The 23,888-nt window shown below is 42.1% G+C and overlaps 1 protein-coding gene across 2 annotated transcripts in view; it reads left to right on the top strand.

Moving 5' to 3' along the window:
• AGXT2 (alanine--glyoxylate aminotransferase 2) overlaps positions 1 to 23,888 on the top strand; it is a 399,697-nt gene that overhangs the window by 20,061 nt on the left and 355,748 nt on the right. For both annotated transcript variants that reach the window (XM_085630974.1, XM_085630979.1), the window contains exon 2: positions 17,275 to 17,360. In XM_085630974.1, coding sequence (XP_085487100.1) covers positions 17,275 to 17,360 — 86 coding nt within the window. The remainder of the gene's footprint in view (positions 1 to 17,274; positions 17,361 to 23,888) is intronic.

Here is a 23,888-nt window from a genome sequence, read left to right as displayed (position 1 = left end):
GTTGTTCTGCTAATCTCTAAATTAGATGATCAGACTGTCAGCACCATACCTAGAACAGTTAGGTGCCAGTGCCGAGTACCGGAAACCAAATAAGTACCGGTGCTGAGCACCGAAAAGCACCGGCTCAAATTAAGCACTAGGGCAGGACAGATAGAGCTGGGGCACCGCTCTTTAGCCAAGCCCTCTCTAGATACTCCAGTGCTGACTTTATACAGTGATGAAAAAGTACTACACATCCAGAATGCAAAGCAAAAACCTGCAAATTACAGGCTAGTCACCCATGACCCTTGTGGCTTCTGAGAACTCTGGTTTTGAAGAGAAAAGGTGAAGCAAGTCTCCGCACACAAAGTGCGGTTTGCTATAAAGCCAGGACTGTCTTTCATTGTTGTGCATGACATGAGGCAACGAGTTGCAGCACCTTCTAAAGTGCCTTAATTAGGCGAATCGGAGGGAAAGATTTCCTGCATATTTTCGGCAATGGTAGAATGAGATTTGTGCAGGTAAACCTTTACATGATGAATTAAAATGGATGCAAATCAAAGTTTTAAGTATGCTTAGCTTAGACATGTTTTCACATACTTGTCATTTAGACATATAACGTGACACCTCATGGCATTTTTTCCAACAGTGCATTCATTTCCGGACTCGTGGTTTTATTTCTAATATTGTAAGCATAAGTTTGGAATCTCACCATACCAACAAACTGTTGTCTGAAAAGCCAGCAACACCTTTTTGTTTGAGCGTTAATGATATCAAGCCACAAAGTGGCTGTGTAAGAAATTGGGCTATTAGTCGAGGAGGTACCCTCCTCGAAAAATTAATCGCAATCCTTGTCAGGGTGAACTTTTTCAAGTCACTAAATTAACCAGAGTTCAACCCCCTGGAAATTATAGCACAGAGAAGGCAGGCTTATTATAGAGGCAATGTGTAAAGTTTTTATGTAGTAAATTAATAAAGTCCAAACACATCGCAAGTAAAATCTCAAACCAAAATAGAGAATATTTTAGTAAATAACATGATATATAAATGACAAACATCTAAAAAGTAGAACTGGAGTTATGAATTTTAAAGTTTGTATTTAAAATTAGCGCCAAAAAAGCATTAAGGGCCAAACTGTGGGCAACTGGTTGCGCAGTACTAGGATAAGGGTAAGATTTAAGACTGACTGTGATTGAGTGCAGGCGTGATACTAGGACCAGGCCCATTGTGGTGACAAAGTTACCTTCTTTCATAGCAACTTTTTTGGAGGTAGAAAGTCTTCAGTGGGGTCAGGCAGCCAATTGGATATAAGGCAGGTCTCCTCAACGATGACTGAAAGAAGTCCCCGTACGAGGTTTTTGATTCTGATCGGCATTGGGTCCTGGGAAACCATTGTTCGGGTGCAGGACATGGCCTCTGGAAGCTTGTATTTGCCCTAGAGATCAAACAGAAGGTCAGCAAACTGACCCTTGGACTGACTTCTGGGGTCCTGGGTTCAAGACAAGCAGGTCCAGCCATCCTTCAGGTTCTTCAGACCGGGGTAGTCCTTTATATGATTTTTCTCCGGTCCAGGAGTGTTCTGAGGAGGGTACTGGGGATGCAACACTTATGCCCAGTGCCAGTCTGTGGGATGGGCAATCATAGACCACACCTTAGCCAATGAGGTAATATTTCTCAGAGGTGACCCTACCCACTTTTACAGCACTTTCTGTGTGTCTTAGTGTAAATTATCCTACTGTGCCCCTCTCTATCTAAATCCAAGCTGGCAAGACCTTTCTTCGCTTGGACAGAGCACCCTTCATTAACATGAACATTCAGCATTCTTTTATCTTCTCTCTAGGATGGTAAGTATCTCATGCTGTAGGATCTTCAATGTGCAACACCTTAAGGCAAATCATTTTGAAACTTAGGGCCTGGTTTCGAGTTGGTGAAGTGCTGAATCCGGAGGAGAATTGACCTGTGGAAAATCCTACATCACTGGATACTATGATAGAGGAAATCCCACCAGTGGGTTTTCCTACAGGAATGTCTTTTATTACAGAAATCTGAGCATTTTCCATTACTCTAAACTGGTCCTAAATCATTTTGGCTCACATGAAGTGTGGATTGTCATCAGAGCATATAATCTGACATGTCTGTTTTCTGCTTACAATGCTCACAAGTACTCAGACAACATATAAACCCAAACCCATCTAATTCAGTCTGCGACCCGAAATCAAGGTAAAGGGAACTGAGGGAAAGGCATGCCCAGCCACTCAAGATCGTTTTATTGTATCTGGCAGGTGGATCCCATAGACAAGAAAGTGCAAATGAATGATGGAGAAAATCATTTTCTAAGGATTGCTAAGTGGTGCTTGGGCACACTTTACACCGGCTTTCATTTGCAGTTAATGATCCCTGTCTCAAGATAGTGTTAAAGAAATACTGCCTTGTAGATATCCACAGCTCTCCCTAAATGCAGTATCTGGGTGCAGGTCAGAGCTGACATTTTGAACCAGAAAAATCTGCTCATGGCGACCTAGAGTCCTTCCAGATGATTTAGCAAAGGCCTTTGATGTTCATTTACTTGTGGCAGAGGCACTTGAAACTCTTCTGTGGTGCCTAGCATTAGCATCATCGTTCTTGAAAGGGCGAATACATTTTTATGTAGAGATGAGTTCTCATACAGAAAATCTCAGTTAAAATCAGTTTATCTTGAAAGTACATTATTGTGGGTAAGACATTGGTACATTTATCATTGTCCCTTCAGATTCCAATCAGAAATTCAAAGTTCGCTATGCCAAGGGGCTGAGAGTGAGAAGCAGCGAGAGAGAGAGAGAGAGAGAGATATGTCTTCCGAAGGGTCCAACTAAGGGGTCTATTACGATGGTGGGCGGACACCGTAAAGGCAAAAGGGACCGCCCGCCATATGTGCAGCGGCCTGTGATGCAGATTAGGATGCGCCCGCCTGTGTACATTTTTTACATTGCGGGGGGCGGTGCTTTCAGCACCCGCCGCAATGTAAAAAAGGCATGTTGTGCATTTGCATGCACAACATGGCAGGCACCGCGCGGTGCCTGCCACGTTGTGCATGCAAATGCAGGAGTGTTCCATAGGTACCCCCAACACCCTGGGGGCCTGCAACGGGCCCCCACATGCAGACACTGCATGCCTTTCCATGGTGGCAACGCCACCATGGAAAGGCACATCCCTGCCTGCATTATATATTATGCCTTGCAGACACCGCAACCATATTATACCCCTTTTCTGGCCCAGTCGACTCGTCAACAGGCAGAAAACTGTCAGACGGTCTTTCCGTCCGCCGGGGTCCCCCCTGCCATCGTAATATGGTGGGGGGAAATGGTAGGCGGATGGGGAGGAATGGTGGGCGGATCGCCACCGCCATACGGGCGGTGGCGATCCGCCCGCTATTGTAGTAGACCCCTTAGTTCTCAAAACTCTTATTTATTAATTAATTAATTTATTTATTCACACATTTCTAAAGTGCAACTGCTACCTATCCTGGAATATAGAGATATTGGGAAATAGAGAAATATTCTAACATCTTCTGACAGAGACACACTGGAACTTAATCTTCTTCCACTACACCCTCAATCCCAAGTAAGGTGACCAACCGTCCGTAAATTTCACGGACCGTCCATATCATTTGGACCTCACGTCCATTGTCTGTGAGGATCCCTTTAACGGACGCCTTTTGTCTGTACTTTTGGGCCTGGCAGGGAGCAGAGCTGTTCCCCTGCAAGAGGCCTCAGCTCCCTGATGGGGCCGCCTCACACTCATCCTCAGAGCACAAGAGCATCCCCACCCGCATATTGTCATTCTGTATGCTGGCTGATTGTCACAAACAGAATGACAATAAGCCAGTTTGAGCTGTTACAGCATGTGGTGGCCTCCTCCTGCCGCGGTCTAGGGCAGGGCATTCTGTTAGGGTTAGATGGAAGAAATGTACAAAACAAATGTATAAAAAAGCACATGCTGCTATGTGCCAGTTCATGAAAATAAGCTGGTGAAAAAAGTTAAAAAGAAGGGCTTATAGTTCTTACACAGTCTCATCATTTCAGAGCTGAAGCATTTTTAATATTATATATAGGCTGTCCTGTTTTAGGTTTAAACCTATAATAACTGATAATATCCCGCCAAAAGGAAAATAGCCCTCATCAGTGCAAACGTATAAACACTGAAAAAACACCTTTGTGACCACAAATTAAATGCCATTCAACGAAAGGAAAAGGTGAGTGAAAGTGTCATTTTATTCCTTCCTGAAAGGGCCAAAACAATGTAACTTTATTATACAAGGCAGCAGCAAGAAAGTCTGAGCTAACATTTTTCTGCTTAGGGATTTCTCTAAAATATTGTTACTTCTTCCTTTTGCTTTTTTCAGTTTTGTGATATTTGGTCTAAAGATGCAGGGTTTAGAAGCATGTTTTAGATCTTATTTAATTATTTTATAAACTGTAGAGAATCAGGAAATATCAAAATCATATTTGAAATTTTGGCTACATTTGATCCTTTCACTGATAAGTAAAATGGCTGGTTTCATAAGAATCTTCCCCAATATGTAGCATCACATTTACCCACAGACAGAGAATGGGCAAAAACCTTTAATACATCATCCCCTTTTTCTAGCGAGCCAGTATTGATAGTAGGTGAATTGCCAAACACCCCAGGTTTTAAGCATTCAATGCAAGGTGTAGTGACGGGTATATGTGAAAAAAGTGCTGTCACCAAGCATCTGAGATAATGGTGAAAACATGACACCAGACGTTTGAAAACATGGAACGCAGTGTCACTTGGAATGCTGGTGCAAAAAGTTCTTACAAAGTTCAACAAAGATTGGAGTGATATTGTTTGTATTTTCAGTAATTCAGCTACTTATATGAAAAATTGGTGTGATGACCTGTCAAAATCGAAACCTGAGCTGAAGTGCTTCCCTGTAATCAATCCTTGCCACTTGCCATGTGGTATGCTGATAGCATGTTTACAATCTACAGAGTTAATGAAGAATGGTATTGACTTTGTAGTCCTTTCTGGTGCACTATTTCGTTATGCGCAGGAACTAAAACACAAATATTTCTAATTCTGTGCTTTGTGCAGCATCAAAGAAAGAGTTATCCAAACTGTGTCATTTAGCCAGTGGTTCTCAGTCCCAGAGGCCGTGGATGCTATATTATCCATGTGGCAACCGTTTACAGAATAATTGCTTAGTGATGATGACAAAGCAAGAAATGTGAGGATCTTTGGTTGCATATTGATAGATATGTGAAAAAAGTACACTCTACTGCATTCTTAGATTTTACTGAAAAAAATTACTGCTGTAGTGGACATATTAAAAAAACTAGAGTCTGAAAACACCCTTGTCTACCAAGCGTTCAGCGTAATTGGTGTAGATGTGAAACATCTCCTTCAGATTAGGCTGGGTGACACTTTAAGTGACTTTGACACTGCAACATGTTCCATGTTAGAATTCTTTCTACTTGGTAAGGAAATAAATATTGAGGATCAATTCAGGAAACTTTATTTTACAGTGCACGAGAAATGGCTTACAATGATGCACAGAAATGTCTCTTCACCAACCATAGTGAACCCTCCCCCACCCCACCCCTTGCTTTAGGAACTACAGCGAGGGGGAAGTTCTTTATGGGCCTCTTCTGTCTGCAACTCAGTAGACAAAGGCTCAGCTCATAACTAATGTAAATGGCTGTATGGATTAGTGAAAGGATGAATGGATGAGTGAAAGGGAGGGTGGAGAGCTGGAAGAAAGGATGGATGAATGAAAGGTTGAATGGGTGGACGGATGAGTGACTGGGTGGATGGATGAGTAAGTGAAAGGATGGGTGAAAGGGTAAATGGTTGGATGGATGGGTGGAAGAGTGAGTGAATGGGAGTGTGGATGGACAAAGGTTGATAGATGAGTGAAAGTATGTATGGATGAGTGATAGGGTCAATGGATGGATTCATGAGTGGATGAGTAAATGGATAAGTGGGTGGATGGGTGAAGGGTGGATGGCGGGATGGGTGGCAAGTGTGAAAGGGGAATGGAGAGAGAAAGGGAGAATAAATTGATGAATGGATGAGTGAACGTGTGGATGAATGATTGGCAGAATGGATAGGCGAATGAGTGCCTGGATGAGTGAAAAGAAGAATGTAAAGATGGATGAGTGAAATAATGCATACATGAGTGTAAGGGAGGGTGGAGAGCTGGAAGAAAAGATGGATGAGTGAATGGGTGGATGGATGAGTGACTGGGTGGATGGATAAGTAAGTGAAAGGATGGCTGGATGGGTGATAGGGTAAATGGTTGGATGGGTGAGTGAATGGATGAATGGGTGGAAAGTGGATGGATGAGTGAAAGGATGGCTTGGGTGAAAGAGTAAATGGTTGGATGGATGAGTGAATGGGTGAAAGGGTGGATGGATGCTAGATGGATGAGTGAAGGGGTGGATGGAGGGATGGATGAGTGAAATGATGGATGGAAGGATAGATGATGGATATGTTTGGAAAGTGTTAAAAAGGTTTGGATATGGATGGGCACACATATGGAAGGACAAAGAATGGTGAAAGACTGAATGATGAATGAAAAAATTAATAGATGATAGAATGTAAATTTGAAATGGTGGATATCAGGGGTTTGATGAAAGGATGAATGGCTAAGTCCTTGGACAAGAGAGCTCTTCTGGGGAGGGTTGTGATGACATACTTTGCTTTCTTGGTTCCATAAGAGCTTTAGTTCAAAGTGGGAGGTATTTACATGTTCTGGCTACTCCCTTGCCTATGTGTTACTATTCTGTATTTGCTGTGTGCTTATGTGTGGGATCTATACATCATGCATATGACATTGTGAGTGACACCCAACTGCTACTTGAATGCTACACTAGAAATTGGAAATGTTTGGATGTTTTGTTTTAGGTGTAAGGTTTTAGGGAGAGCCTCATAGTGCCATGAGCTGTGTTTGAGATTCATATTGTGTTTGTAGCAATAGGCATGGTGTCAAAAATAACCTATGTAATAGTGTAATCTTCAGGGAAAAGCACCTTTGTGACTTCAGCTGTTGCAACTCTCTGTGAAGCCCCCATAAGCAAAGTCCCTATAGTGGGTTCATCAAAGCAATCCTCCCTTTAGTTCACCTATGTGTGCCGCTTTACATCTTACAATGGCACCTAGATGTGAGATGCTAGTAAAGTCTATCCGAGCAGATCTCCCTGACCACTTCTCTCACCAAACATGCCTGCTCAGGTCCATGAGTTGTAAACAAAATATCAGACTAGACAACCCAGTGTAGTAACCATATAAATAGATTACTATCATATAAAATGCCACAGAAAGACCTACACAGTTGCTCAAAGCTGCGTGTACACTGACAAACCATGAAGTGCACGGTTCTCTCAACCTAATATAAACTTATTTTGACTTGTACTTAAGTGGTTGCCTATTTACTTACTTTTATACTGTCGCGCAACTTCCTCTGATGTGTCTGTAAAACGTACCTTTTATCCCGAATTTTTGTCCTGAATTTTGACCCTTTATCCTGAATGTTTACACTTTGGGCCTGTTTCTGATGCGGTTAGGAAAGCATTCCCACCTAGGGCCTGATTCTGATGCGGTTAGGAAGGCCTCCTAACAGCATTTGCTCCTTCCAAATCGGATCGGGAACGTGTTTTCCCGACCGAGGGCCAAATTATGATGCAGTTAGGAACATATGCTCCCATTGAAGTTAATGGGAGTCCAACCAAATCGTATCTGGAAGCATCCGGATGCATCGTACTCCGCCGGTCGGACTCTCCCGATCCGAGTGGGTCGGAAACTATTTCCCAACTGATTCGGTCGGGAAACTTTTCCAAACCGCATCAGAATCAGGCCCTTACTGTCCTAAATTTGCACCCATGCCAGTTGGTGACTCTAATCCCAGGTGTCCTTGTTCACCCCGGTTTAGCGCTAGGGAGAATTAGATTTGGAGTGGTGTTTAGAGACCAAGATGGATGCCCGGCAGCCCTCCAGTTCCGGTTCAGCCTCTATGACAAAGTAAGGTGCTGAGAGCAGGACTCGGGGGGGCGGGGGGAGAGGAGGGGTTTGGGAGTGCAAGGAATGAAAGTAAATACCACTACCTTCTTGACCCTTAGCAGAGACCAGGGTAGCAAGGGAACAGCTCCTCCTCCTGCAAAGAAGGGAAGACACATTCCGCAAACTATGAGCCACATTTTGGGTGGGATTGTGAATGAAGAGCACAAAGTCCTTACACGAATCAGAAGGGCCAGATGGATGCCCGGCAGCCCGCCTGTTCCGGTTCAGCCTCTATGACAAAGTAAGGTGCTGAGAGCAGGAGCGAGGCATTCATCGCCCAGCAACAGTGACCAGGCAGCACACATTCATAGCCACAACCACAAATAAGACTTCTAATGACTACTAGCTGTTGTGGGAAATGGTGCACAACATTTTGGAATTATTTTCAGCTGATAGCTCCCTAGCTCGAATTTGCATCTCATTCTAAAGGGAAGACGTGCATGCATTTACGCAAAACATCTTTTAGGTAAAATGGAAAAAAATAGCATCTATTACCGCAGCAGATTGACCTATTTGCGACTGGAGACAAAAAAAGAAAACAAGAAAAAAAGGGGAACTTGCATTTCTGAAGGATTGAATCGAATCCATTGAGCATCATCCATGAGTAGATCGACATTTTCCCCTAATAATTCACTTTCTTACATTCTGCACGTCAAATGTAAAAATAAAGATGAGAAGTTGTTGTATAATCTAACACGTAACCACTGACCACATCTGCTCTATTGAGATGGGGAATACCATAACACCGAGTTATCATTTATGGAACTAAGCGCCTTTTCAGGAGACACAAGTATGGAAACAAGTTTGAAATCACTCCAGAATAAACCACCAAAAAAGATCAGACTCAAAAACACGAAACCAGTAACAAAAAAACAGGAGGTAAGAAAGTTAAATATTGTTTAAAAAAAAGTCTCCTATGAAAGAAGTGCAGCGTCGGTAGAATAACTTCGACAGATAACAGACTGCCCTTGGGAAAAATGAACCATGTGTGTTCAGAAATCAAGCAAGCTGGGAATTGACGTTGTGCTGTAAACCTGTAGGCTTCAGTGTGAGTTAGATACACGGGCAGGATTTGAAAGGGGTGGGGGTAAACCTCAAAGGTACTGGAGGACTGAAAAGTGAAAGATAGCAGTACTAAACAAATAGGCAAAACTGGCTGACTTCTCCTTACACTGCTGGGTGTGCCTGAGTGTGAGAACAACAGAAGGGAAACTGGTCCCAGTGGAACAATTCTAAATAGCACGCACACTTAAAAATCAATAAACATTGATACGATAGTATTCCGTAACTTTAGGTTCAACGTTATTTAATCACATTGAACGAGTGTTCTTAAGTCAACAGAAAAAATACAAATATGTACCAAACACGTGCCCCACGTAAAGAGGGGGAGAAAGGGAGAAGGTATCGTGCATCAAGTGAGGGTTGAAGGAGTGAAAAAGGAAGGGTAGTGACACTAAATCCATCACACCATTATTTACAGTAAAAAACAACTTTTCTCAGCCACACAGTTTAGCAAATACTGAATACATAGCTATTTGTTTGTAATAACAGTCGAAAATCACTGTTGACCAAACAGGCAAATAAAGGAAATAATGTGACGTTTGTACAGCTAAACCATGCACGGTGTATCTCAGGGGAGAACAAATTATAGCTAGTTAATTGGGCAGTGAGCATTATGCATTCGGCTGTGCTTTATTGGCTGCACAATGTATCCTGGGAGCATCTCATTAATATTTGTAACTTGTGTGGAGAGTTTCAAGAAGCAGATGAAATTGGGAGGGGTCGCTGGTGATAAAACATAATCTGAGATGAAGTAGTTAGTACAAACGTGATGAAAAGAACAGTTTGTACGAAATAACGGTGTGTGAAGTTGGAGATGGTTCAGGATAGGTGTTGGATAGGTCCTTTTATAGGGGAATTTTCCTAAAACCTTTTGCTTTTTGTCCTCCTGGTTATTGTGCTAGGGAGCTCTTTTCCACTGTACTGCTGTGGGAAAGTGTGCACACCCCTCCTACACCTGCCAGGAAATGGTGCGTACTTGATTGGTTCAGGTGTTGTACCTGTGAGTACCCTTTAAAAAGTTACACCACATACCCCGGGTGGGGACTGCACTGGCTAGTCGTTGGACACAGCACTGCTTGTGTACCCTACGGAATAGCCTGTCAAACATGTACCAAGTTAAGGTTGGCCTTTCCCTATCATTAGCCAATCCTGAGGAGGCCTTTCACTACCACCAGAGCGGCCCTATGGTAAGTCCTGAGGGGTGAAACTTGGGGTAGGTGACTGGCCGGGTAGGTACACATGCGTGTTCACTGCCCGGGTAGGGAAGAACCCCATCTGGGTTTTCCCTACCCAGGTGGTCAGCTCCTCCCATAGGACACCTCCCGGGTTTGGCTGATTCTGCATGTTGTGGCCTTAGGGCCTGGCGTACTTTCCCACTGATAGGCAATGTGAAGGTGCATTTTAAAGTTATTCTTACGAAGTGCATATTTTTAAGTTCTGTATGTTGTATTTTTAGCGTTCTGGTCTTGTTTTGAATATATAAAGTATTGGATATTTCTCAAAGCTTTTGTGGTGTCTTTTTGTAGTGTTACTGTTGGTTATTTGCAAATGCTTCACACACTGCCTCTGAGATAAGCCTGACTTCTCGAGCCAAGCTACCAAGGGGGTGAGCAGTGGTCATTTCAGTAGTGTATCCCCCTTATCCTGACTAGGAAGAAGGGTCCCTATTTGGACAATGGGGCAAACCATTGCCAACTAGATTCCCCCATTTCTAACACCGGGCAAGGGGATGACCCGTCTGCACGTGTCAGAGCCCGAAGGAGGCTGGGCTGGGCCGCCTTTCCTAGCCCACCCCCAGCTTAAGGTACCATGGCTGCTGCCCCTGCGCTGCCTGCTACCCCTACGCTGACTGCTGCCTCTGCGCTCCCTGCGCTCCCCGCTGTCCCTGCGCTGCCTGCAGCCCCTGCCCTGCACTGCCTGCTGCCCCTGCTCTGCACTGCCTACAACCCCTGCCCTGCACTGCCTGCTGCCCCTGCCTTGCACTGCCTGCTGCCCCTGCCCTGCACTGCCTGCTGCCCCTGCCCTGGACTGTCTGCTGCCCCTGTGCTCCCTGCTGTCCCTGCCCTGCGCTGACTGGTGCCCCTGTGATGCCTTCTGCCCCTGCACTGCCTGCTGCCCCTGCACTGCCTGCTGCCCCTCCATGTCTGCTGCCCCTACGCTGAGTACTGCCACTATGCTACCTGCTGTCCCCGCCCTGTGCTGCCACCGCCCCATCCAGATCCGTGCCTGGAGCACTGGACCACCCACAAGGGCCACCCTTGGAGCCCACCGCTTGGCCACGCAGCCGATGCACTGCGGGCTGGACATCACCCATCGCCAGGACACCTGGCCCTCCCACCATCCATCGTTACACTGCCAAGGAACTCCTGGATGCCGAAACAACAGTTGCGTGTCCTCCTCCCCACGATCCACCAAAGGACCCTTCATCTGCCTACACTGCCACTTCGCCTGCGACACCAACGGCGAAAGATCCCACACCACTCCTGTCCACAAGAACACCCTGCAACTGATCTACTGTATCCTGCTCAACGCCCGCTCCCTCTGCAAACATGTCACATAAATCTGGGACACCATCACCAGCCTGCACATAGACATTGCTTTCATCACCGAAACATGGCTGAACCCCAACATTACCACCGCCTCTCCCGAAGGCTACAAGATGATACACTGAGACCTAACTTGACAATGTGGAGGCATCGTGATCATCTTCAAGGAAAAGATCAAATGCACCATTACCAATGATGACCCCTCACCTCTCATGGAACACCTAAATGTCCAACTACAAACTGATGCAAATACCAGAATAAGAGCCACCTTTGCCTACAGACCACCTGGACCCCAAGCAAAATTCTGTGACAAATCCGGTATTTGTAAAGCGCTAACTAATCACCCCCAAGGGTCTCAAGGCGCTGGGGGCCGTTGGGGAGATTAAGCGAGCTATTGCCCAGAGTCACAAAGCAATTTGTTGTAATTTCTTGCGTTGTAATGGAAATCGTGGTAACGACACAGTCGTGGTATTGACTGCATTGTAAAGGCACTACGTAGTAACGCCTGCTTGTAATAGATGTTTCCCATGAAAGACAACTGCCTCCAATTCAACTCTGATAAAACTGAAGTATTGATCTTCGGGAAGAACACCACCACATGGGACCACAGCTGGTGGCCTGCAGAACTCAGACCTACACCGACACCAACCGACCATGCACCCAACTTAGACATCATCCTCAATGACCAACTGACCATGAAAAGACAAGTCAATGCAGTCACCTCCTTCTGCCTCCACACACTTTGCATGCTATCCAGAATCTTCAGTTGGATTCCGACCAACACCATAAAGACCGTCACTCAAGCCCTTGTCACCAGCCTCCTTGACTACGGCAACGCCCTCTATGCTGGCAGCTTCACCTAGCTCCTCAGAAGACTCCAGACCATACAGAACACCACAGCCAAACCCATTCTGGACCTCCCCAAACAAACCCACATCTCCCCCACCTGACAGTCCTCCACTGGCTCCCCATCCAGAAGCGAGGTGTGTTCAAAATCCCCACACACGCCTACAAAGCCCTCCATGACCTAGGACCTGCCTACATAAACCATTCACTGAACTTCCACCAACCCTCTGGACACCTGCGCTCATCCTCACTTGCCCTCGCACACACACCCCACATCCTTTGCAGCCCCTACAGGGGCTGCTCCTTCTCTTACATCACCACCACGTCATGGAACAGCCATTCCCTCCAGCTCTGGACAGCCCCCTCACTGGCAGACTTCAGAAAGAGACTCAAGACCTGGCTCTTCAACAAAGATACAGCACCCTGATAGCCCTAGGGGTGACACTGTACGCTTTACAAATGCTGTTTGATATTAATACGACATGAAGGACACTGGTCACAAGAAGGAGTACTTGGTGCAAGCTGCTCAGGAGGGACGAAGACTGGAAGTCCAGGAGGAGCTGGAGGCCAGGAGGAGCTGCTGGCCAATAGGAAGCAACAAAAGTGCAGTGGCATTAGAGCCAACCAATAGTAAGTAAAGGTAAGTAATGGATGAACTCAGTCTCATTTAAGATTTTTTATTTACAAGAGCTTTACAAATGCTGTTTGATATTAATACGACATGAAGGACACTGGCCACAAGAAGGAGTACTTGGTGCAAGCTCCTCAGGACGGACGAAGACTGGAAGTCCAGGAGGAGCTGGAGGCCAGGAGGAGCTGCTGGCCAATAGGAAGCAACAAAAGTACAGTGGCATTAGAGCCAACCAATAGTAGGTAAAGGTAAGTAATGGATGAACTCAGTCTCATTTAAGATTTTTTATTTACAAGAGATTACGCAAGCACAGCGCATGTCCTGTGCAGGTGAAACCTAAAAACGTCAGTCCGTCCTTGATTTCTGGCCAAAGCAGAATTCTCAGTGCCTCAATGGTGGTTTCTGGAGGGGTCTTGCTGTCATGGTGGTGATAGCACATTGCAGCGGTAAAAGAAATGTGTCTATATGTCTCTGCATGGGAGAGCTATATAAGTGATACAAGATTTTTCTGAATATGGCATCGGATGCCTGCTCACTCATGTTCCTGAAGGCTGTCCACCTCTTTTAGTGTGAGAAATACTTTGGCGCGCTGTTTTTGTACTCATTCAATCCTGACAAGAAAGAGGCCCTTTGGAATCGTGGAGGTCCTTTATTTATCCCAGCTGCGGGCTCTTTGCTTGCTATGGTTTAGGCACGCTTGTTGCCAGTGCAATTGATAAAAGCACAGAGCACCAGTTCCTATGCCTTTGATTTAAACAATGCTGTATACACACCTCCATCAGAAGGTCTTGAGTCTGCCTGTCCAGTGATAGTCTGCCTTCCTGTTAGTCTAGTTCTGATGATGACCTTTTAACTTAGAGACAATCTCGAAACGCCATAGACACTGCTACGAGCATAATTCCTTACACTAAATGAAGCAATGTCGTGGAAACAGATTCCACTTGATTTCCAGCCTATAAATATTTTATAATTCTATTTGCTGCATAGACACAGGATCTGGACACTTACTCATGCACAGTTTAGTTGCATTCAGTACAAAGTTCTAGGATATTTCCGCATATCCTATAATACCATCATGAATTCCTTCCATCTCTATGGAAACAACACAGTCTCTGTATATGGTCCTGATCTGGCTTCCCTGACCTGGTCTGGCACCAAACATTTATCGATCCACCTATAGAGCCCCTAGTTCCAGAAAACACTGCTCTCCTGGTTAGACTGTGGATCGGGGTTGAGGGATCAGGCAGATACGAGTCCCTCTTCTGTTGAAAAGAAACAGGATGTCATTGAGCCATCCTCTGCCTCCGTGTTCCTCCCTTTTCTGTGGTCTGGAAGCACCTTCCCCTGAACCTACTTGCTTTGTGAAGAGAATCAATGATCTTCGGAGGTCTGTCCTTACTGAAGTAGTGACTTTTTTCTGATTTCCCAACAATCCTTCCTATAGGGTTGGAAGCAGCTAGGTCCACTCCTTTCTGGATTCTCTTCCATAGGAGTGACTTTTCTCCTTCCTAGTTCCTCCCTTATTCCAGAAGGTACCAATTGCATGGAAGAGGTTCAGGTATTGCTCCACAGAGCAAAGTTCACTTCAGAAATTGGGCCTCCAACCTTTCATGTTGGCGTGTTGCCGGTTCTCTGGATGTCATTTCTATGAGGTCTCTAACCAGCTCGCTCTGCTTGGCACTGTCTGACATCTATCCATTGGTGCTCTATGTGGAAGAACAGCAAAGCATCTGAGAGCTGTTCTGCTGCAGCCGTCACATCTACACTGTAAATCCTCACTTGGGTAATTCAGATGAGTTATCTTGTCATATACTCCCTGTTAAGGCCTTGATGATTGTTCATGGACCCCCTGGGTATCTAGATAAACAAAATCAGCATACCATGATTGGGAACTGAACAGTGAAAAAGAAAAGAATTGTAACACTAAGAACCAATAACATACCCTTGTAGAGAGCTAATCATGGGAGTGCAGCAATGGAAGTGGTGCGGTGTCACCCCAGTTAGTAGTATCTGAGAGCCCCCACACCTAACAAATAGTGAGGTCCTCTTTGTCTACTGTAGCATACACAATTTTATGAGCCAATAGTTGGATTCTAATAGACAGCAAGGAATGATCCCCATCCTCCAAATCCTGTGAGAGGGCCGCCCCCAAGCTCCCCTCTCCACCGGAGCAGTCTATTTGTAAAAAGATGGTCTTGGTGAAATCATGGTTTCCTAGAACTGGTTTGGCAGGTAGACAAGAACAGAGACGTATAAATGACGCGTCTTCATTTGGCCCAGAGGGTACCTTCTTTAGGACCGTTTTCTATAACAGATATGTTAGTTGATTGTCCACAATTTGAGAAATGTTTGATAACTCTGTAATATACTATAACTCCAAGAGATAACCTGACATCCTTCTTGAGGATTAGTGTAGGGATTTTTATAAGGCCTGTGTTTATTAGATGGATGACGGTGCCATTCTCTAGAGTGTTACCCAAGTACTGAGTCTGCTTCGCTGTTAGGGCACACTTGGCAGGGTTAACTGTGAGACCTGCTGTGCGAAGAGTAGTGGGAACCTGCTCTAGACACCAGGGAAGCACTCAAAATTTAAAAAGTCCTTGAAGTGTGGAAATCTTGTCTTGGGCTTGTCCTTTGGTCTCAAAGGAAGCTGCCAATATCCTTTAAAGAGATCAAGTTTACTGATGAGCTAAGTGAATTGTCCTACACTTTATTACTTTATGGGTTTAGGATCTGTTCGTTTGGCAAACACTGATGGTTTCCATTGCCTAAGACTATTTTCTTAGGACCAATGGCGCCTTTACATTGCACCTTCTGCTTGCAGTGATTATCACTTCTATCTGGGTCAAGTTTATAATAATTCATACATTACGATGACTATGAGGCGCACGTTTAACATCTCATTTAGGGTTTATTTCCTGAAGTGGTACTGTAACAGAGAATCATAACCAAAATACTATCTGAACAGAAAGATTGTGTCGTAAATATTGTTTACAGAAGAACTATCACCCTAAAGGAGTTGGTAATAAAAAAAAACCTACGCTCAATAGGGTGATTTTTTTTCAAAACAATATTTAGGACATTATATTTCTTGCAAACAATATTTTCCTAAAAATCTACTGAGATAAACAGAACTACGTAGAAAAATTTTGGGCAAACACCTGCTGGGATGTCGTGGCAACCGTGTACCACATAGACAGAAACAATGGTTCACATGTAGCATACAGGTGCTTACATTACACTAACACGAACATCTAATAGACTCATCCAAGAATGGATAGTAGTACTAGTAGTTTGTCAGAGAATCTATGTGGACTGTGAGTAAGATGTCCCTGCACGAGACCAGCATCTCTTACAACATGCTGCCAACATCACTTAGTGATGCACAAATCTGCATTCCATTGTGGAGTGATGAGGAGCAGGTTCCCACCATTTTGTCGCTTAAATTTGTGGTTTGTCTGGTTTTCAGTGGCATGATTTGTTTTGATATTTCCTAGTGGTGTTGCAAAAGGGCAACCACTTTACATTTTTAGAAATGTATGATTGTACATAAGGTTGTCTCTGTGGTTTATTAAGCATGGGGAACTACCAGATATATGAGCACAACCCATTTCATAACATATATGGATGCAATAAATCTATGTGCTATTGATTTTGCATTATCTTCAATCTGCACGTGTTCTACTCATTAGCAAACCAAATCCGATAACCGCAGTAGGACATTTACAGAGAACGATACATCCTTCATGCGGTAAATATAAAAATCTCTTCCATTTGCACTTAGATCTCACTTGCTGTTATTTTACTTTAGGGCTCAATTCCAATAGAACTCTTTGTGAGTTGATGTGACGTAAGACCTGATGTGTGAAGTGGTTTTACCCATTCTGTGTCTGTGGGTCAATGTCGTGATACATAAGCGCTATAGTCCTGAATGACTTCCAAATCAGACCCAAGAGAATAACACCAAGGATATAAACTTTGAGGAAAAATGTGTATTTATGGATACGTGCAACCCCCTGTCCCCTTTGATTGATGGGGAGGTTCATTAACATCTAGATGCACCTATCCTATTCTAGTTACTGTTTTATGTTTAATTCTTCATACATGTATAGCGCCGTATAATTTGGTAACCACCCCGATTATTATTTCTAGGATCCCTGTTGCATTTTAAAGAAGATAAGCCATTTCCTGATCGGGTTAAAATGCCACCATGCGATTTTTCTCCGCTCACCTATGAGGTAAAATGATTACTCTTATCTGCTTGCAGTGTATATGAATTTAAATTCAATGTATAAATATTTAGATGCTGATATGATTGACAAAGTTTAAATAATGACTTTCCATGTCCTGAAATCAGTAGTTTTTTTAAAGAGATTGTTGGGGGGTAACGAGGTGAGTTTGTTGAGAGAAAAAGACCCCTTCAACAATGTTGAAAAAAAAGCAGGACAATCAACAAGATATCACAGTTTCCAAATTAGTGGGAACCATATGCTATTGATCGAGGGATAAATCTTATTTCTTAAAATGGCAGCGTCTCTCTCTCTCTCTCTCTCTCTCTCTTGCTCTCTCTCTTTTCCTTACTTTAGTACGCTAATATGTGTATATATATATATATATATATATATATATTACCTACTGGCGGTCGCCAGTAGGTAGTTATAGTTAGGACCCCTTTTCCATAGGAAATCCGCAACATTCTATTTTGAATAACTTTGGCGCCGGTCGATGAATCCTCGCGAATTTCTCAAAATAGGTGGGGCGCTACGCTCCGCTCCTACCCTGAAAGTCTCGGGGGGATTCGTCAAGCGGGGCTGAGATAAAAGGGGGGTCCCAAAACGCGTTTTTCCCATGCATTTTTCCATAGGACCTTTAGACAGAGCTACAGCCCGAACGGCTGAACAGAATTACTAGAAATTTGGCAGAGAGGTAGTCCCTATGTCAAGGAAGTGCCTTTTGTAGGTTTGGTGTAAATCTGTTCAGTAGATTCTGAGAAAATAGCCTTTAAATCAATATATATATCTGAGCCCGCTTACGGTACGCTTACCGTACGCTTACCGTACGCGTACGGTGGCGTGCGCGAGCGCGATTCTGATTGGCTCTTAGATCTTAGTAAACATTCGAATCGGCCGAAACCAGGAAGCGGCGTCCGCCATTTTGTCTCTCGCACTGAGTGTTATTTATCAAACATAATGCCAAAAAACATGTTACGGGGCTGTTTTGACAACTCCCTCCCACATAGTCATGTTGAGGGAGTCCCCAAACATCCCCCAAGAGCAAAAACGGTTTTATTTTTTTTTCGGCAATTTCGCCGAGTACGCTTACCGTACGCTTACCGTAAGCGTACGGTAAAAAATAGAAATAAAAAAAACACTATCCACACTTACCCCACCCCCTGTGCTTTTGGTGGCCGTAGGCCACCAAATGTACAGGGCTTATTACACCAGTAAAAAAACTATATTTTGGCAACATGAAATTATAAAATCGAAATAAAAAAAACACTATCCACATTGACCCCACCCCCTGTGCTTTTGGTGGCCGAAGGCCACCAAATGTACAGGGCTTATTAAAGTTGATAAAAACCGTGCACGGAACGCACTGCGTTAAGTGGGCGCGCACGCCTCGAATGGCGTAAAGTAACTTAGCATTTAAAAAACCGTACAAATTCACTGAAAAAACCATAGGTTTCACACACGTTATAGTTAGGAATTAGCATTTAAAAAACCTTGCAAATTCACTGAAAAAACCATAGGTTTCACACATGTTATAGTTAGCGGAAATTTTACTGATAAAAAACCAATGAAATTGCCCCGTTATAGTTAGTGCTGGCAACTATAACTCACGCGACCGCAATCTTCTGCTGATGACATATGTGTCTTTATAAAAAAAAATATTTGTAATATATGTATAGCTAAAAATGTATGGAAGAAGACATGGGCAAATAAGTGTCTAAATACAATATTAGCATCAGCAGAGGATTGCGGTCGCGTGAGTTATAGTTGCCAGCACTAACTATAACGGGGCAATTTCATTGGTTTTTTATCAGTAAAATTTCCGCTAACTATAACATGTGTGAAACCTATGGTTTTTTCAGTGAATATATATATATATATTCAGTGAAAAAACCATAGGTTTCACACACGTTATAGTTAGGAATTAGCATTTAAAAAACCTTAGAAATTCAGTGAAAAAACCATAGGTTTCACACATGTTATAGTTAGCTGGACATTTTACTCGTAAATAACCAATGAAATTGCCCCGTTATAGTTAGTTCAGCTAACTATAACTCGCGCGCCCGCAATGCACTGCTGATGACGTCACATATTACATCACTCATGACATGGTCAGTGACATCACTCATGACATCACTGATGACATCTCAAATGACATCACTGATGACATCACTGATGACATCATCCAGTGAATGTGGGTTTTTCTGAAAATTAAATATGTTTTATATATGTATATCTCAAGGTCGATGGAAGAATAAATGGGTATATAAGTGTCTAAATGGATGATTTGTTTTTGAAAAATTGATTGTGTAACTGACTGATTAAGTGTATCTTAGTGAATACATGTTTTAGTGAGTAATGTTTAAATATGTATATATCTGTATCAGTCTCTCACTTTGTGTATAAGTGGCTGCATGGGTTGGTGAGTAGCTACATGGGTGTCTATATAGGTTATTAGTTGGTTTTTTGAGTATCAGTCTGAGTGTCTGCATGGTTCGGTGGGGGGTATTACGTAGTGCATAGGTGCATGAATGAGTGACTCACTGTTTGTATGTGTTGAACAGACCATGTGTGCAGGACTGCATGGGTGGATGAGTGTGTGTATGGGTGTGTTAGTGAGTGAATGACTGTCTCAATAGTGTCTTTATGAGTAACTACATATGTTTAAAACTAGTATATGTGACTATTGGTGTATATATGTGAGTATATGCAAGGGTGAGAGATTGGAAGAGTTCCTGTATGAATAAGTATGTGTTTCTATAAGTGATTGTTTAAAAGACTAAGTATGTGTAAGTTTCCGTAGAAGTAAGTATGGTGGTGTGTGTATAACTGTATATGCAAGTAAATGTATGTTTGATTCTTTATTAGTACGAGTGACTATGTGTGTGAGTAACTCTATGGATGAGTGGCATTGTGTAACAGGATGTATAGGTGTATGAGTACATATGATGAGTGAGTACATGTATGAGTGACTGTATTGGACTGTTGGTGAATGAGTGGATGTGTATGTGGTTCTTAGAATTACTGAAGAGGTTGTTGTAACTGGTATTGGTATGTCCATTGTTTTGAAAATTTTAGTCTCTATTTTTGAATGTGTGTGTCAAAGGTTATATTAGGGTGAGAGGAGGTCTGCCACTCTATCACAAGGATGATGTCATCAGTGATGTCATCAGTGATGTCATTTGAGATGTCATCAGTGATGTCATGAGTGATGTCACTGACCATGTCATGAGTGATGTAATATGTGACGTCATCAGCAGTGCATTGCGGGCGCGCGAGTTATAGTTAGCTGAACTAACTATAACGGGGCAATTTCATTGGTTTTTTACGAGTAAAATGTCCAGCTAACTATAACATGTGTGAAACCTATGGTTTTTTCACTGAATTTCTAAGGTTTTTTAAATGCTAATTCCTAACTATAACGTGTGTGAAACCTATGGTTTTTTCACTGAATTTCTAAGGTTTTTTAAATGCTAATTCCTAACTATAACGTGTGTGAAACCCATGGTTTTTTCAGTGAATTTGCAAGGTTTTTTAAATGCTAATTTTTTTTTTTTTTTCTAACATATTTTTAATTTAATTATCTTACCTTTTATAAAGACTATGATTACATTTTTAAAATTCTTTAATACGTTTTTTTAAATATATTTTTTAAAATAAACATGTAAAATTTATTTGCAGTACTTTTTTTTTAAAAAAAATATTTTTTTAGTACGCGTACCGTAAGCTCACGGTAAGCGTACGGTTTACGCAACGTCCGTAATCTATCTACGCTGCTTGCGTATAGTTACGCACTTTGCGTAGCCGCGCGTACTGCGCGTGGGACGCGTGCGCGCTTACGCTACACGCGCACGTTACGCGGAAGTGTCGGGTAGTGACTGTTATGCGCATGCGCGCAAGCGCGTGTCTTTTTTACGCGCATGCGTACTTTTTGCCGTAAGCGTACCGTAAGCGTACGGTAGGTCATGTGATCATGAAACACAACTTTTGATTGGTTGAAACTACTTTCAGTTCTAGAACTCTCCTACACCACACCCATTCCCCTCATTTCTGCTTGTGATCCCTTGGGAGAAGGAGCTGGTTTGTCTTTGGGATACGATGGCAGAACAGCAGAGCTCTTCTGAGAGTGAGGCTAGCACTAGCAGCACTGTCTTGAGGCAGAGATCGAGGAAACAAAATCCCTCTTATGTATGGGATTATTTTACTTTTCCTGAAGGCCAGCAAAAGGTAAATGCACCCTTAGTGACTTGTAAGCTGTGTAAGCGTGTACTTTCTAGAGGTAATCCTAACAGGAAGTATTCCTTTGGGAATCACACCATGAAGAGACACCTCCAGGATGTACACAGAAGGACACATGGTCATCTTTTTGGAGGTAACTCTTCAGAAAGACGAGCCAGTACATCCACAGTAGCTCAGCCTGGACCATCATCTGCAGGGCTGACTCCTTCTTCTGCAGGTCAGGTGAGCCCTTCATCTGTGGGGGGAGAATCTCCTTTTGCTGGCCCTCTGGAAATGAACCCTCGATTTCGGAAGGTTGATATTCATTGCACATTTTGTAAAGATCTAATTTGCCATAGGGAGACCAGTGTTTCCCTAGTGAACAACAAAATAGATCAGCACATTTGTCGCTTTGAATAATTTTCCCATGCTTCCTTTCCTCTGTCCCTGCATGAACACAACGGTTCTTTTAAGAGCCAACCTTATCTTTCATCTTTTTTTTACATATGTTTTTTAAAACTTTTTTTTTTTTTTTTTTTACCGTACGCGTACGGTGCGCGTATTTTTTTTTTTTTTTTTTTTAAAAAACACTAAAAATCATTTATCACATTACATTGTCCTTGAGAGACTACAATTATTATTATTGACTTACCATACTCACTGAAAAAATATTTATTCATTTGTTTTTTTTAAAAATAGTTTTAAAAATGTTTGTAGTTTTCGAAAATTTTCTATATCTATCTGGAAAAAAAGAAAAAAGTATTAATATTTTTAAAACATTTTATAATACAGTACACATATTTACATTTTTTTCCCAAAAATATTTTTGCCTTATTTTTGCTGTTTTCAGAATATATTGCATTTCACTATAAATTGTGAAAGCAATTGCATTCATCATTTTACAGCGGGCAAAAAAAAATACCAATCACAAAGATTGTATTAAAAATGCCCTGATTCTTTTTTTACTTAAACTTAACATTATAGAAATGCATAATATTGTAAAAAAATATCATCTAATACCAATAGTTATTTCTTTAAAATACCGTCTGATATGTTTGTTTCAGAAGTATAATCACAATATTATATCTCAAATAACTCCAAAATACATCTGATTTCATTTCCTTTAGACCAAATAGTAATTTTACATTTTTTTTTGGAATAAATTTCCAACGGTAATCCAATAAAATTCTAAAGTTTAATTTGTCCAGATCTCACCGATTCTCTGTAACATTTTGGTTCACGAAAATTTTTTGAATAATTTATTAAGTCCACAATAGAATTGGTTACTTTTCCACATGGCCAAATAGTAATTTTTTAAAACATTTTTGAAAAAATTTCCAATGGCAGTCCAATAACATTCCAAAATTTAAAATGTGCAGAAGTTACCGATAATCTCTAAATTATTGGTTTTTCAAAGTTTCATTAAAAATTAAAAAAGTCCACATTACAATTGGTTATCTTTCCATTAGGCCAAATGATAATTTAAAAAATCTTTTTTTTACAAAATTGCAATGGTAATCCAGTAAAATGGTAAAATTGTTTTGTCCAGATCTTGCCAAGTCTCTCTAAAATTTAGGTTTCAGGAAGATTAGATAGGAATTTGCTAAATCAAAAGGCAAACGTTGTTTGAAAATCAATTGGGAATCGTTACACAGTGTCCAGCCTTTTTCACATTTAAGATAAACTGTGTAATGTCCAGAAGTAACAGTAGGTCCATCATGGAAAATTATTGCAACAGTTACAAAAGTTTTTCCTGAAATTGATAATTGCTGTCCTGTAAACTTCTTTATTAAAGTATCCAATTTTGAACCATCAGCTCTACATCGTTGCATCATTAAAATTACATACTGTCCGTATTCCTTTAAAATTAATGTTGAAAACATGTCAGAATTACACTCACCACATTTCATGCAATGATTAGCATCTTTAACTAATTTTGCAAAAGTGACTGTTTTACTCTCTGGCAATGTCAAATAAATAAACCTTTCATTATCAACAATAGAGCCACATATATTATAACAATTATCACAACTATGTTCCCATTTATAAGAGAGACCAAAAAAAATGTCAATGGGAACTCCTTCTTCTTCCACTACCTGAAGAAAATACATCAAAAATTCATGTGCATCTTGCTGTTCATTTTGAGAAAACTGTGTTCGTCCTGAACATACATCTAAAAGTTTTCTAATGTCAGTAGCACTTTCTATTTGAGTTTTATCTTTACTCAGCTTTTGAAAAAGGAGACTCAGCTCTGAACAGAATCTTTTTCCCTGATTTACTATTATCTGCTCTTGCAAACTTTCCAGATAAAATGCAACA

This window comes from Triturus cristatus, chromosome 2_1, assembly GCF_964204655.1.
Source record: "Triturus cristatus chromosome 2_1, aTriCri1.1, whole genome shotgun sequence".
Taxonomy (NCBI): domain Eukaryota; kingdom Metazoa; phylum Chordata; class Amphibia; order Caudata; family Salamandridae; genus Triturus; species Triturus cristatus.
This window is presented reverse-complemented; position numbering and strand designations above follow the sequence as displayed.